Source organism: Hylobates moloch, unplaced genomic scaffold, assembly GCF_009828535.3.
Source record: "Hylobates moloch isolate HMO894 unplaced genomic scaffold, HMol_V3 SCAFFOLD_7, whole genome shotgun sequence".
In the NCBI taxonomy this organism is placed as follows: domain Eukaryota; kingdom Metazoa; phylum Chordata; class Mammalia; order Primates; family Hylobatidae; genus Hylobates; species Hylobates moloch.
This window is the reverse complement of record NW_026652282.1, coordinates 96,944,413-96,958,856: the sequence shown is the minus strand read 5'-3', so window position 1 is coordinate 96,958,856 and position 14,444 is coordinate 96,944,413. Positions and strand designations below refer to the sequence as shown.

Genomic DNA, 14,444 nt, shown 5'->3' with positions numbered 1-14,444 from the left:
GTGACAGAGCGAGACTCTGTCTCAAAAAAAAAAAAAAAAAGTGTGAGAGAAATTTCCTTCCATAGATACCAATCATTTGGGTTGCTCCTTTCTCTAAGTAGGTATAAATCTCCTTGGCCTGGCTTAGGAGAGGTTTGAGGAAAGTGAGGTATTTTTAAGTTTTGTCTTTGTTTCTGTTTCATTTTGTTCTTTTGCGGAAAAAGTGATTCGCCAAAAACTGAATTACATTTCTCTACTAACACATATGGTAATCTTAGTTTTACTAAAACTTTCTCTGATTCTATCCTGTCATGATCTGTAAAAGTCAACTTTGATTTTTTTTTACAGTCACAAAAATTTTTGAGCAAACTATATTGAAATAACATTTGTTCTAGTGACTGAATTCCTCTCTAAAGCATGTAGTAAAAAAATAACAATTAATAATTTATTTGCCAGTATGAAGAAACCAGATTCTGGTGAAAGATGATTGTGTTAACTCAATGAATATGCCTTTTTTTTTTTTTTAGACGGAGTCTTACTCTGTCTCCCAGGGTGGAGCGGCACCATCTTGGCTCACTGCAACCTCCGCCTCCCAAGTTCAAATGTTTCACCTGCCTCAGCCTCCCAAGTAGCTGGAACTACAGGCGCCTGCCACCAGGCCCAGCTAATTTTTAGTAGAGACAGTGTTTCACCACGTTGGCCAGGCTGGTCTCAAACTCCTGACCTCAAATGATTTGCCCGCCTCGGCCTCTCAAAAGTGCTGGGATTACAGGCGTGAGCCATTGTGACCAGCCTAAATATGCTTTTTAAGGGAAGAAAATAGATTGTTAAGCTATTTTTGGCCTGAAGATGTATTAGAATGAGTTTGCCATTATTTCTTCCATGTATTTATTTATTTTGGTGAAAATCTCTTAATAAACTTGTAAAATAATTTTTTAACTCTTCTCTCTTCCTATATACTACCTGCCTTTTTCAGTAGAATCCTATAGAAAGATCCTTGTGTGCCCTGGTGTGAAGGGACCCAGACTGACCATTTTTCCAAGGAGCCTGCTTCATCCTGAAAGTGTGAAGGATTATGACAGGACCCTAGCACATTTGACATTCCAGCAGTCCAGCCATTATTGCTGGTTGAGGGGCATTGCCATTTTTTTTGTTTGTTTGTTTGTGCCGTGTTATTAAAACCAGTTTAGTATTTCTGGATGTCCTTTGCCAGAGAAAAGATGGGGAGGAGGGTCTTCAAGTCCCCCCTTGAGTAACACTGGACTTTTGTTGCTGTGTATGTTACATGAAATGCTAGGTGTAGGTCTATAAATGACACTTTGAAAAACAGGGAAAATAATAGCTTATCGCTTACCAATGCTTGTTAGTATGTAAATTGAATGGAAAAATACACATTTTATTAGTGGTTCATTTGGGTCAGTCAGTCTGTTTTGGCATATAAATTTGACCATAGTACTTTGAGAGCAAAGACCCCAGAGCCAGATTGCCTGAGTTTGAATCCTGCCTCTCCCACTTTACAGCTGTGTGACTTTGAGCAGTTTACTTAAACTCTTTGTGACTATTTCTTCATCTGCAAAATGGGGATCACTGTGAGAGTTAATTCACATGAGCTGCTGCAAAATGAGGATCACTGTGAGAGTTAATTCACATGAGCTGCCCTGAACATGGCCTGGTAATAGTAGGCACTCAGTAGTGTTAGTTATTATATTTAAATGTATCTACAGAGATAAGAATGTTTTATCAACTTTGAGCTGAGATAAAGGTGCTAATAGGCTGTTAAACCTTAAAAGGGAATGGGTTAGGGTTACTACATGTTTTTGAAGGTATAGTCCTATTCACTCTTTTATAAACTTGAACATAGTGCATGCACATTTATTGCTGGAGACTTTCCCTAGCATGGAAGTATTGAATATACCAGAATTATATCAAGGAGCAAAGTTCTGACATTATTGAGCTCGGGGGAATCATTCTGAGTTTTTGATAACTGATGGTGTGTGGAGTAGTATCATAGGTCTGCCTGCATGGGGTTGGCTATGCTATAGATCTCTGCTGTAGTTGGGCAAATCACTTAACCAGTTTTAACTTTCGTTTTTGATTTGTATAATGGAGATAATAACTACTTAATCTTGTGTCATTAACATGAGGATTAAATGACACAGTGCATATAAGAAATTTAACACTGTGCCTGATACAAAGTGAGCACTCAGTAAGTACTTATTAAGTTATTACTTAGTGATAGAATATTATTTACTTATAAAGTGATTTCTTCATTTTTAATATGTCACATTACATACATAGTCTCATAATGAAACTTTATCATTCTTTTCAGCCGAAATCTTTTATCAACATTGCCAAAATACCTATTTGATCTTCCCCTTAAAGTTTTGGTCGTCAGTAATAATAAACTGGTATCGATTCCAGAAGAAATTGGGAAGTTAAAAGATTTAATGGAATTGGTGAGTAACATAGTTGTATCAATTAATGCAATATGCATAATATATCTACATTTTGGAAGATTACCCATTTTTAATGGAATTTAATTGTAATTTTTTTAAAAAGTACTAACTTGGTATATGCCTAAATTCAGTAAGACTTAGTAAAGTCTTGAGATACTATATGTCTGAGTTTTTCCAGTCACAAAATAGCGTGGTTCTTTCCTAGTCCTAGTGACGTCAGAAGGCTTGCTTACAAACTAAGAAATACTTTTCAAATGAATAAGCATTTGTTTACTCATTTTGTGGACAGTAAAGGTCTTAGAGAAAAGCTAAGGGAATTTTTAAAATAAAACTTTTATAGGACTATGATATATCCTTAAAGAAAGGAGATAAAAGAAGAAAGTGTCTGCGAACAGAATTAGCAACGTAACTCTTCCTCACTGTTTGCTTATGTGATGTTATAACACTTTTTAGACTGAAATAAATGGTAAAAGGCCATTATATGCAATTGATTGTAGAAATATAGAATAATTTAAATTAATTACCTTGGACATAACATTTTAGGTATTAAAGGACATTGAATTCTGAGAGAAACATATTCAGAGCCTCAAAGCTTTCAGCTATTTTTCATCTTTTGGTTACCTCCACTTTACGCAGTATACCATGCTGAATGTTTTTCTTTTATTTTGAATGATGCTTTCCTAATAAATAGGTATTTTTAAAGTTTTTTTTTTTTGTGATAGAATCTCGCTCTGTTGCCCAGACTGGTGTGCAGTGACACGATCTTGGTTCACTGCAACCTCCGCCTCCCAGATTCAGGCGATTCTCGTGCTCAGCCTCCCAAGTCGTTGGGATTACAGCCATGCGCCACCACACCCAACTTATGTTTGCATTTTTCGTAGAGATGGGGTTTCACTGCATTGCCCAGGCTGGTCTTGAACTCTTGGCCTCAAGTGATCCACTTGCCTCGGCCTCCCAAAGTGCTGGCATTACAGGTGTGAGCCACCGTGCATGGACTAAAGTCCTAAATTATTCCTATGTATGACTTTATTATGTCCGGGGAGGTCAAAAGTTTTCTTTAGGAACTTACCTACAATTTCATAATGAGAAATTAATATTAGCAGAATGTAATGAGCAGAAATTTCAGGAGTACGTTTTATTCATTAAGGAATACCTGCATGTCCAATTATAATACAAGGAAACTTCCTCGAATTTCACCTTATGTTTTAGAACCATATAATTTTGAAGTTATAAAAGATCTTAGAAGTGATCAGATACAACCACTTTCTAATGTAGGAATCCCTGATACACCTACTGTATATTTTCAATGGTGGACAACTTTGTATATGTGTGTGTGTGTATGTGCGCGCGCACGCGCGTGTGCATGCGTGACTGTCCTAATTCTTCTTTGCAAAACTCTATTTGTTATTAATCTTTCTTATTTTGAACCAAAATACATGCTTCTATCATTTTTTTCCATTGGGCCTGGGACTACCGTGTGAAGAAATATAGATAATGACAACTTCTCTTCCCTTCAGATATTTGTAATCTGTTGTGTGTTTACTCTCCATTTTACCAAACTCTTTTTTTTTTTTTTTTTTTTGAGATGGAGTCTCCATCTCACTCTGTCGCCCAGGGTGGAGTGCAGTGGCGTGATCTCAGCTCACTGCAACCTCCGCCCTCCGAGTTCAAGCAATTCTCCTGCCTCAGCCTCCTGAGTAGCTGGGATTACAGGCACCTGCCACTGCGCCTGGCTAATTTTTTGTATTTTTAGTAGAGATGGGGCTTCACCATCTCGGCCAGGCTGATTTTGAACTCCTGACCTCGTGATCCACCTGCCTCAGCCTCCCAAAGTGCTGGGATTACAGGCGTCAGCCACTGCGCTCAGCCTACCAAACTCTTAAGATGTGTTTTTCTATAGCTTAAACATCCTTATTCCCTTTATTCCTTTGTATGACTTTTTACTTTTAGCTAATTCGATTTAGAAAATGTTCCTTTTAGTTAAAGTCTCACTTAATGTTATACTAAAACATGAACAGAGATTCCAGATATGATCTAACAAGTTCATAATAAAAGGGACCATTATTTTCTTTGACTTGAACACTATTAATGTTTTTCCAGATTTTATAAAGGTTATCATTTAAGATTTTATGTCTCTGTAATTTTTTTTTTAATTTAGTTTTGGGCTCTACGTTTTTAATTACATTACATGGTGTAATTTTTAGATAAATGAAATGTAAAAAATAATTAGGAGTTTTATATTAATTCTAGTACAGTTGTCCCTCTATGGGGGATTGGTTCCAGGATTCACCCCATACCAAAATCCACGAATGCTCAAGTCTCTTATATACAACGGTAGTATTTACATATAACCTAAATACATTCTTCCGTATACTTTAAATCATCTCTAGATTACTTATAATGCCTAATACAGTGTAAATGCTGTGTGAGTAGTTGTTAGTTTGTATTATTTAAGGAGTAATGACAAGAAAAAAAGTTAATATATGTTCAGTACAGACACAACCATGCTTTTTTTTTCCTGAATATTTTTTATTTGTATTTGGTTGAATTCATGGATGCAGAACACGTGGATACAGAGGACCAACTGTTTTTTAATTTATGTAGAAAATTCTAAAATGTTAAACATTATTATTTTACTAGGTACTGTAAAATTATTATGCTTTAAACTCTTGAAATCAGTAACAGTAGATGGGTAGATAGCATTAGGAGGGCTAATTGACAGTTGTAAATCACATATTGAATTGGTGGGTATTCCCTGTCATTGGAATATTTTCCCCTGATACTCTTCCACATGATGTGATAATCAACTGCAATGAAATTCTATCATTAGAAACCTAGGAAATACTCTCTGGCTTCCAATCCTCTGCAGAATATTTTGTAGAGCACCCACTGGAGTGGGTTCATTTCCTATGCCTGTGTTTATTTCTCCTGGGAAATGACAGCTATCTCTCAAATTTCTATGGATTTTCCATATGGAAATCATAAGTATCAAATACCTTTAGAAAGAAGCAATAATGTTTAAATAACATTTTCACAAGCTTCTATTATCCATCATTTGAATAATAGTCTATTCTGAACATAGCAGCTAAGGTGATCCTGTCAAAATATAAGTCAGATCATGTCAATCCCCTGTTCAAAAGTTTCTGGATCCTGCCCACATCTCTCAGAATAAAAGCTAAAGTCATATCCCTCCCTCTATTCTACTCTCTCCCTTGCCTGTTTCCCTCTAGTTACACTGGATTCCTTGCTGTTCTTTGTACCTGTCAGGTGTGCTCTGCCTGAGCGCCTTTACTTTTATTGTTCCTTCTGTCTGGAATATTCCTTTCTTATATATTAGTATGGTTCACTCTTTTAGCTCTGACAGTACTGCTCAATATCACCTTCTCTATGAGATGAAGTAGTATCCCTCCCCACTATTGCGAGCATAGCCATTTTCCTACCCTGTTATCTTTTTTAAGTAGCACTTATCACCTTCTAGCATATTATATAATTTACTCCCCTTGCTTGCATGTAAACTCCATGAGGAGCTATGACAGCAGGAAATTTTGTTTTGTCACTTGATAAATCCCCAGTCCCTGGAACAGTACCTAGCAAATGTTAATAGTATTCAATAAATATTTATTGTTGAATGAAGATGCCTTAGATATTGTTTGAAGGAGGTATGTAGGATATATTTTCCTAATCATCTATAGCATTATTATATTCTTCCCTACATGGTTTTAATATTATTTTGAAAACTGAATGTATGTACTATTCTCCTCCCTCCAAGCTATTATCATTTTCACTAAAAGTTGGAAATTGGGGGCAGTTGCATTAGAATATGAATTTCATTTGAAGTGTGTCTGGAATGATTACTGTCTGAGACCATGCTGTAGATTTCTCTTTTCTTTTTGTTGATGTTATTATAAGAAAGAGGGGAGAGAGCACAGTTAACTTAAACTGTTCTTTTTTCTGTTTTTTATTATGATAATAAATAAAAACCTCAATTTGTTATTATGGAAACTTGATATTGTTTGCCTTTAAATTGGGGCTTGGATTTTAACCACAGAGATTTCCTGAGAGACACCTTAGATAACCTGAGAGATTTCCAACTCAGATCTCTTAGAATGTCTCTGAGCTATGATATGAGTCACAAGTGTTGGGGCTTGTAACTTCCCATTTTGTATCCCTTTGGAGAAAGCGATTTAGTTAAATCGATCTTGATCACAGTCTGTTTCTCCAGTGCACATTTATAAATCCTTGACTTTCTTGGCTCTGCCCAGCCAAGTATCTCAAGACAACTACTGTAATTGACAGATTACACAATGTTTGAGAGTTGTTAGTCTTTCACTTTACCTCCACGTGAAGAGTGCTGGATCATTCTTACTTCTGGTTTTGGCTGGTATGAGTTGGCCTTTAGTTGAGATTTTTGAGAGGTTGTAGTTACTAAGATATAACCTCAAATTTTCGTATGGGAAGTTTCTATTTACTGTGCTAGGTCAGCTTCATGATGTCATATAAATAGAAATCTGCCAGATAATCCATCTTTAGAGCAATGACATTAGAGGGTAACTTTTGTTAGCTATTAACCATGTGCTTTAATTTAAAAATTAGAATATATATATAATATATGTGTTTCTCAGTTAGCTTGTTATAATTCTGTTTTATTGTTCTCCTTAGGATATTAGCTGCAATGAGATTCAAGTCCTTCCCCAACAAATGGGAAAATTACATTCACTTAGAGAGCTAAATATAAGAAGAAATAATCTTCATGTTTTGCCAGATGGTAAGATGTTCACTATTTTTACTCACATGAATAAGAGAGTAACTATGTAAAATTTAATTAATTATTTTTCATTTCTGACCAGAATTAGGAGACCTTCCCTTAGTCAAGCTGGATTTCTCTTGTAATAAAGTGACCGAAATTCCAGTTTGTTACAGAAAGCTGCATCATTTACAAGTAATAATTTTGGATAACAATCCATTGCAAGTACCACCAGCACAGGTTTGTAATAAAAATATTATACATGTTTCTCCTGATTTTTATTCATAATTTTATCTGTTTATGACTGGTAAATCAAAAAGCACCTAAATCAAGAGCCAATTTGTTGTTCAAGCACTGTTGTCTAGAGTTTTTCTGAGCATTGCCTTTTGCATTTTGGTAGGAGTTTTAGCTTAGGCTCTAGGATAGCATTTGGAAAACCCAGATAATAACTTTCTGCTTGTGAACTGATAATTCTGGTTGTTAGTTATTTACAAAAGAGACTCTGAAGTCTCTCTACCTATTTCCCACTCAGGTATATATCTACTTGGGATTTGTTGTGGGATTGATTGGAGTACATTCTTGGCACTGAGAGATGGAATTATAACAGAAAGAACAAAATACAAGTGGAAAATATTAATTATGACTTTAGTGAGGATTAAATCCATGTGGAATCCTCTTAAATGATAGTTAAGGAATAAACTATGATATAATCCCCTATGGACAAAGTATGAAAGAGAAGAAAGAGGACAGTGGGGAAGAGATGTCAATAGAATTTCTGAAAATGGAAAATAGAATAGTAGAAACAAGTACCTTTACTTAGATTGCCCAAGATTATTTGGCTGAGGAGAAAGTAGCAGTGAAATGGTACTTTATGCTGTGTGCCCTGGCAGAGGGTTTGCAGACATCCAGAAGAAAGGTCGTCTTTTTCTTCCTACAAAAGTAGATTCCACTCATTCTAAAGGGGTTACCTTTTCTAATTCAAATAAAGACTGGCTAGAGTCCTGGTGGTAGCTACCTTAGCAGAATGAAGAAAGCTGAAACTTGTGCCTGCTATGGGAGAAGGCAATCAGATTCAAGTTGATTTACAGCGTCAAACCTGGGGATGGCTTGAGTATTGGAGGAAACATGTAACTCTGAATATAGGGATTAAGTACTGAAAACATGATGGTTTGTGGAATGTCTAAGGCATTGCTGTCCAGTAGAACTTTCTGAATGATGGAAATATTTTATAATCGACACTGGTCCAATACTGTAACCACTTGTTTATGTGGCTGTTGAATGCTTGGAATATAGCTAGTACAACTAAGGAACCAAATTTTAAATTTTATTTTAATTTGATTTATTTAAATTTAAATTGCTGCATGTGACTGGTAGCTCCCATATTAAACACCACGGCTCTAAGATTTACACCCTCAGATTCTTGCCCTCAGCCCCACAGCCACAGACTATTCCTTACTTGCATCAGCAGAAGTCCGGAATTTATTCTAAGGAGTAGGTAGATCCTTAGGTTTTCTCCGTTAGCTCAGTGGCCAGATGATGACTCACTTCTTGCCTCATCAGAAGACTGGTGTTTACTCCTTAGAGAAGCACCATCCCATTTGTACTTGCTGTGGTGATGAGCATGTTCTGTATCTGCACTGTCCAATACGGTAGCCATAGTGGCTACTGAGTACTTGAAAGTGTATAGTGTGACAAAAGAACTGAATTTTTATTTTATTTAGATTTGATTATGTTTAAATACACATGTAGAACAGAAAACCAAAGACCACATGTTCTCACTCATAAGTGAGAACACATGGACACAGGGAGGGGAATGTCACAAACTGGGGCCTGTCGGGGTGTGGGAGGCAAGGGGAGGGAGAGCATTAGGACACATACCTAATACATGCGGGGTTTAAAACCTAGATGATGGGTTGATAGGTGCAGCAAACCACCATGGCACATGTATACCTGTGTAACAAACCTGCACATTTTGCACATGTATCCCAGAACTTAAAGTAAAATAAATAAGTAGACACATGTGGCTAGTGGTACCCTATTGGACAGTGAAGCTATAAAGGGATTGAACCAGAGTCAGGGGCTCCAGGTACAGCTTATATAGCAAGAGCGAGACCCTATACTGAAAACAGTGAATGCTTGCATACTGAATGTTGAGACGTTCCAGTTTGGCTCCCAGAATGCTTGCAACCTGTCTTACATATTTCAGGCAGAATTGGTGGACTTCTTCCTTAGTAAACTGCAGCAGGAGAAGAGACCTATCTATATAATGAACTTTTGGAGTCACCTGATGAAATGGCTAGTCTATGTCTGATCACCAGATAGATGGAAGCTCACCATCAGGAAACTTCCCCATGTACACAGAGCTTCCAGTTTGTTTTTTATTATCCCTTTTGGAAATTAACAGACAGGTCGGATGGTAGCTCATGCCTATAATCCCAGTACTTTGGAACTTTGGTAGGCTGAGGTGGGAGGATTGTTAGAACCCAGTAGGTTGAGGCTGCTGTGAGCCCTGATCACACCACTGTACTGCAGCCTAGATAGCAGAGTGAGACCCTGTCTTTAAAAATAAAAAAAAGGCCAGGTGCGGTGGCTCACACTTGTAATCGCAGCACTTTGGGAGGTTGAGGCAGATGGATCACCTGAGCTCAGGAGTTTGGGACCAACCTGGGCAATATGGTGAAACCCCGTCTCTACTAAAGTACAAAAAATTAGCTGGGTGTGGTGGCACGCGCCTGTAGTCCCAGCTACTGGGGAGGCTGAGGCATGAGAATCGCTTGACCCTTGGAGGAGTTTGCAGTGAGCCGAGATCGTGCCACTGCACTCCAGCTTGGGCTACAGAGTGAGACTGTGTCTCAAAAAAAAAAAAAAAAGAAAGAAAAAAGAAAATGAACAGACAGCCAAGAATCATTAGACATTGCAAGAGTAATCTCTAATGTGAAAGACAGAGACCAAAACACCAAAGGCTTTCATTGAAACAAAAGGGAGCACATTTATTTTTTTGTGTGTGTGGATATCCAGAAATATTTGTAAACCATATATCTGATAAGGGGTTAATAGCCAAAATATATAAAGGATTCATATAACTCAATAGCAAAAAAAAAAAAAAAATTGAAAACTAGGCAAAGGACTTGAATAGACATGTTTTCAAACAAGACATACAAATGGCCAACAGCTATGTGAAAACATATTCAGCATTCCTAATCATCAGGGAAATGTAAATCAAAACCACAATGAGATATCACTTCACACTTGTTAGGATGCCTGTTATCAAAAAGAAAAGATAACCAGTGCTGGCAAGGATATGGAGAAAAGGGAACCATTGCACACTATTGATGGGAATGTAAAATGGTACAGCCATTATGGAAAACAGTATAGTGCTTCCTCAAAAAATTAAAAATAGAACTACCATATAATATTGCAGCCCTACCTCTGGGTATACATCTGTAAGAGATAGAAAAATAAACCAAACTATTTTTTCTATTCTAACTCTCAATACAGAATACTTCACTTCTGGTCACCAAAATGTGTCAGATTTCTTCCCACCACCAAGCAGTTCTCCAGCAGACACTGACTGGGTGTCCTATAATTCAATTCAATTCTGACACTACCTGGAGTTAACATCAGATCCTACAGGTTAAGAGCTCGGTCCCACAGACTGCTCACCTATACTTCTGACTGACCAGCTATAAGTTAAGGTTCCCATGACCGCCTCCTCAGATTCAGTTAATTTACTAGAGTGGTTCACAGAACTTAGAGAAACACTTTACTTACTATTGCTAATTTATTACAAAGGATACAAATGAATATCCAGATGGAAGAGAAGGATAGGACAAGGCATATGGGAAGGGGTGCTAACTGAAGGGGTGGAGAGGGGCCCTCCCCATTGTAAGGGTCACGGCTGATACTCCTATAACAAAAAACAAGTAAACAAGATAAAAGGATAACAAATTTATTTGATCATAGTTTTATGTGACACTGGAGCCTTCAGAATAAGGACCCAAGGATATAGAGAAAGTTAGCTGACTTTATGCTTCAATTCAATTGATACTGGGACAGCAGTGTAGAAATGTGATTGGACAAAAAAAGAGCATGAGCTAATGGTAATAGATGGAGTGGGAAAACCTAGCAAGGCCTTTTCTTGGTGTCTCTGTTGTAGCGTTTGTTCCTCCTGGGTGTAGGGTAATACTTCTCTGGAATGAGGGTTTTAATTTCTTTATGGCCAGTGGTTACACAGAAAGGTAGGGGAAGGTTAGATTAGGCTTTATGGCTGGCTTTGGAATAAAGGGGTTCTAGTGCCTATGACTGGCCTTGGGGAAGATAAATTCTTGTTTCCATGACTTGCCTCTGGTGAGAATGAGGAGGTGAGAGACAGGGGAGGGGCGTCTGGAGAAGGTCAGAGAAAAACTTTGCTTCTGAGGCTTTCATTTTGGGGTATCATTTTCTGAGCCTCAATGAAGCTTTTGTGCCCTCTGTGGGCACGCCACCTTCCAGGCACCTCCACGTGTTTAGCAATTTGTAAGCTTTCCGAACCCTGTCCTTTTGGTTTTTATGGAGGCTTTGTTGTGGAGGCACGATTGGTTACATCACTGGCCATTGGTGATCACCTCAACTTTCAGCCCTTCTCTGGTTCCTGGAGGTGAGGGAGGTAGGATTGAAAGTTTCAACCGTCTAATCTCATGGTTGGTTTTCCTGGCAATCAGGCCCTTATCCTGTGGCTATCCAGGAGCTCCCAGCCACCAGTAGTCATTCATTAACATACAAAAGGATACTTATGACTTAAGAGATCGTATAAGAGTTTTAGGAGCTGTGTATAGGAAATGGGAGCAAGACCAAGTATACATTCCTTACAAATTACAATATCCGAAGGAAATGAAATCAGGATCTTAAAGAAATAATCTGCACTCCCATGTTCATTGCAACATTATTCACTACAGTCAAGATATGGAAACAACCTGTATGTCTGTCAACAGATGAATGGATAAAGAAAATATAGTGTGTGTGTGTGTGTGTGGGGGGGGGGTGTGTGTGTGTGTGTGTGTTTGTGTAATGAAACATTCAGCCTTAGAAAAAGAAGGAAATCCTGTCATTTGCAACAACATGGATGAAACTTAAGGACATTGTGCTAATTGAAATAAGCCTGACACAGAAAGATAAATGCTGTGTGATCTCACATATATGTGGAATCTTAAAAAAAAAAAAGTTGAACTCATGGTGACAGAGAGTAGAATGGTGGTTACCAGGGGCTGGGGGGTGTGGATAAAGGGGAGATTTTAAATGGTACCATCCTTCAGTTGTAAGATGAATAAGTACTGAGGACCTAATGTATACCATGCTGATAATAGTTAATAATATTGCATTTACTTGAAATTTGTTAAGAGAGTTGAACTGAAGTGTTCTCACTACACACACAAACAAGGTAACTACATGAGGTGATGGGCATGTTAATTAGCTTGACAGTGGTAATCATTTCACAATGTATAATACAGTTGATCCTTGAACAACATGAGGGTTAGGGGCATCGAACCCTGCATACTGTAAAAAATCCATGTATAACTTTGGAATCACAAAAAACTTAGCTGCTAATAGCCTACTCTTGACTGGAAGCCTTATCAATAACAATCAGTTGACTAACACATATTTTATATGTTATATGTTATTTACTGTATTCTTACAATCAAGTAAGCTACAGAAAAGAAAATGTTATTAAGAAAATCATAAGGAAGAGAAAATATATTTACCATTCACTAAGTGGAAGTTGATCATCATAAAGATCTTCATCCCCATGGTCTTCACATTGAACAGGGCTGAAGAGGAGGAAGAAGAGGGGTTGGTCTAGCTGTCTCAGGAGTGGCAGAGGTGGAAGAAAATCCATGTATAATGGACCTGCACAGTTCAAACTTGTGTTGTTCAAGGGTCAACTGTATATCAAAGCATCACGTTGTACACCTTAAATGTGGGAGTTCAGTCAGGGTGGTGGGAAAAATTACAGAAGAAAAATTATGAAGATAGTTATGGGAAATAGACACAAACCTTCTTGGAAGGCCGGGGGGTTGCATAGCTTCAGTAAAAGATTTAGCTGAAGTCAGCCTAATCCTCTTATCTTGAGTTAATAGCTTAAAGTAGGTACAAAGGAATGTAAAGGAGTTTATCTAAATAGCTTGTTTACTCATGTGGCCCTAAGCCCAACCTTTTATCATCTGTGGGTGCATGATTGCTCTCTACTCGAGGGGTTGGCAATGTTAATTACCCTCTAGTGGTGTTTACTCGAGACCTTTGTCATTTAATCAGTACTAAATAAATGCGAACTTCCCCAGCTTATCGAGGCAGATGCTGCAGACTCAGGCAGCAGAGCCCCTTAGCCAGACTGACAGGCAAAATACCTGTGTCAGTGTACGTCTTTCATCCATCATTGGGTCAGGGTCAGCGGGATGGACATGGCACTTAAATATAAAAAAATTTTATTTGTGACTCATACTTTAATAAAGCTCAAAGAAAAAAGAGGAAAAATGGAGCATATTCATAGGAGTGCTAATCAGCATGGCTTTCTAGCAGCAGTTGTGGAAACTGGCAGATGTTGGAATGATACCTTCGAGGACTAAGGGAGTATTTCTAACATTCTGCATTCAAACTATCATCAAATGTGAGGTAGAAAAAGGTTTCAAACATGCAAGGTCTTAGAAATTTTTACTCCCGTGTACCCTTTCTTAGGATGCTAGCAGAGGGTGTACTATACCAAAGTAAGGGAGTAAACTAAAAAAAGGGGAATTCTTCATGTCCGAGATTGACAGATATGCATAGGCCTAGTAAGCAGCCAGTCAGTAGTTTGGAGTACAGGAGTTGTCTCCAAAAAAAAAAAAAAAAAAAAAAAGAAAGAAAGTAAGAGATGACTAAATATGTTTGTCCACATGGAGAGATGTTTTATAGTTCTGTCAGAGTCAAGAATGAATTTATAATAGGCATATAGAAAATTTTTCAAAAGAAAAAAATGGGGCCATTAATTACTTTAGGAAAAACAAAAATAGGAGAAAGGAAATGTAATCATATTACTCTGTGGAGTTTATCTGTGAATATTTTCTTGGCCATAATAATATAAATATTAGATTTTGATTTAGTGAAAAATTGTGACATAGTTATAATAGCAGAGATTTATATAGTATTTACTGTGTTCTAGACACTGTTGAAAATGCTTTACATATATTAACTCATTTAATTCTTATGTTAACCCTGTAAAACAAGTACTGTCATTATCCTCATTTTACATATAA

General features: G+C 37.4%; 1 protein-coding gene across 1 annotated transcript in view; it reads left to right on the top strand.

Moving 5' to 3' along the window:
- Nucleotides 1–14,444, top strand: part of LRCH2 (leucine rich repeats and calponin homology domain containing 2) — a 104,896-nt gene that overhangs the window by 33,723 nt on the left and 56,729 nt on the right. Inside the window, exons 3-5 of the mRNA XM_032756249.2 lie at nt 2,309–2,435; nt 7,095–7,200; nt 7,283–7,423. Of these exons, the coding sequence (XP_032612140.1) occupies nt 2,309–2,435; nt 7,095–7,200; nt 7,283–7,423 (374 nt within the window). The remainder of the gene's footprint in view (nt 1–2,308; nt 2,436–7,094; nt 7,201–7,282; nt 7,424–14,444) is intronic.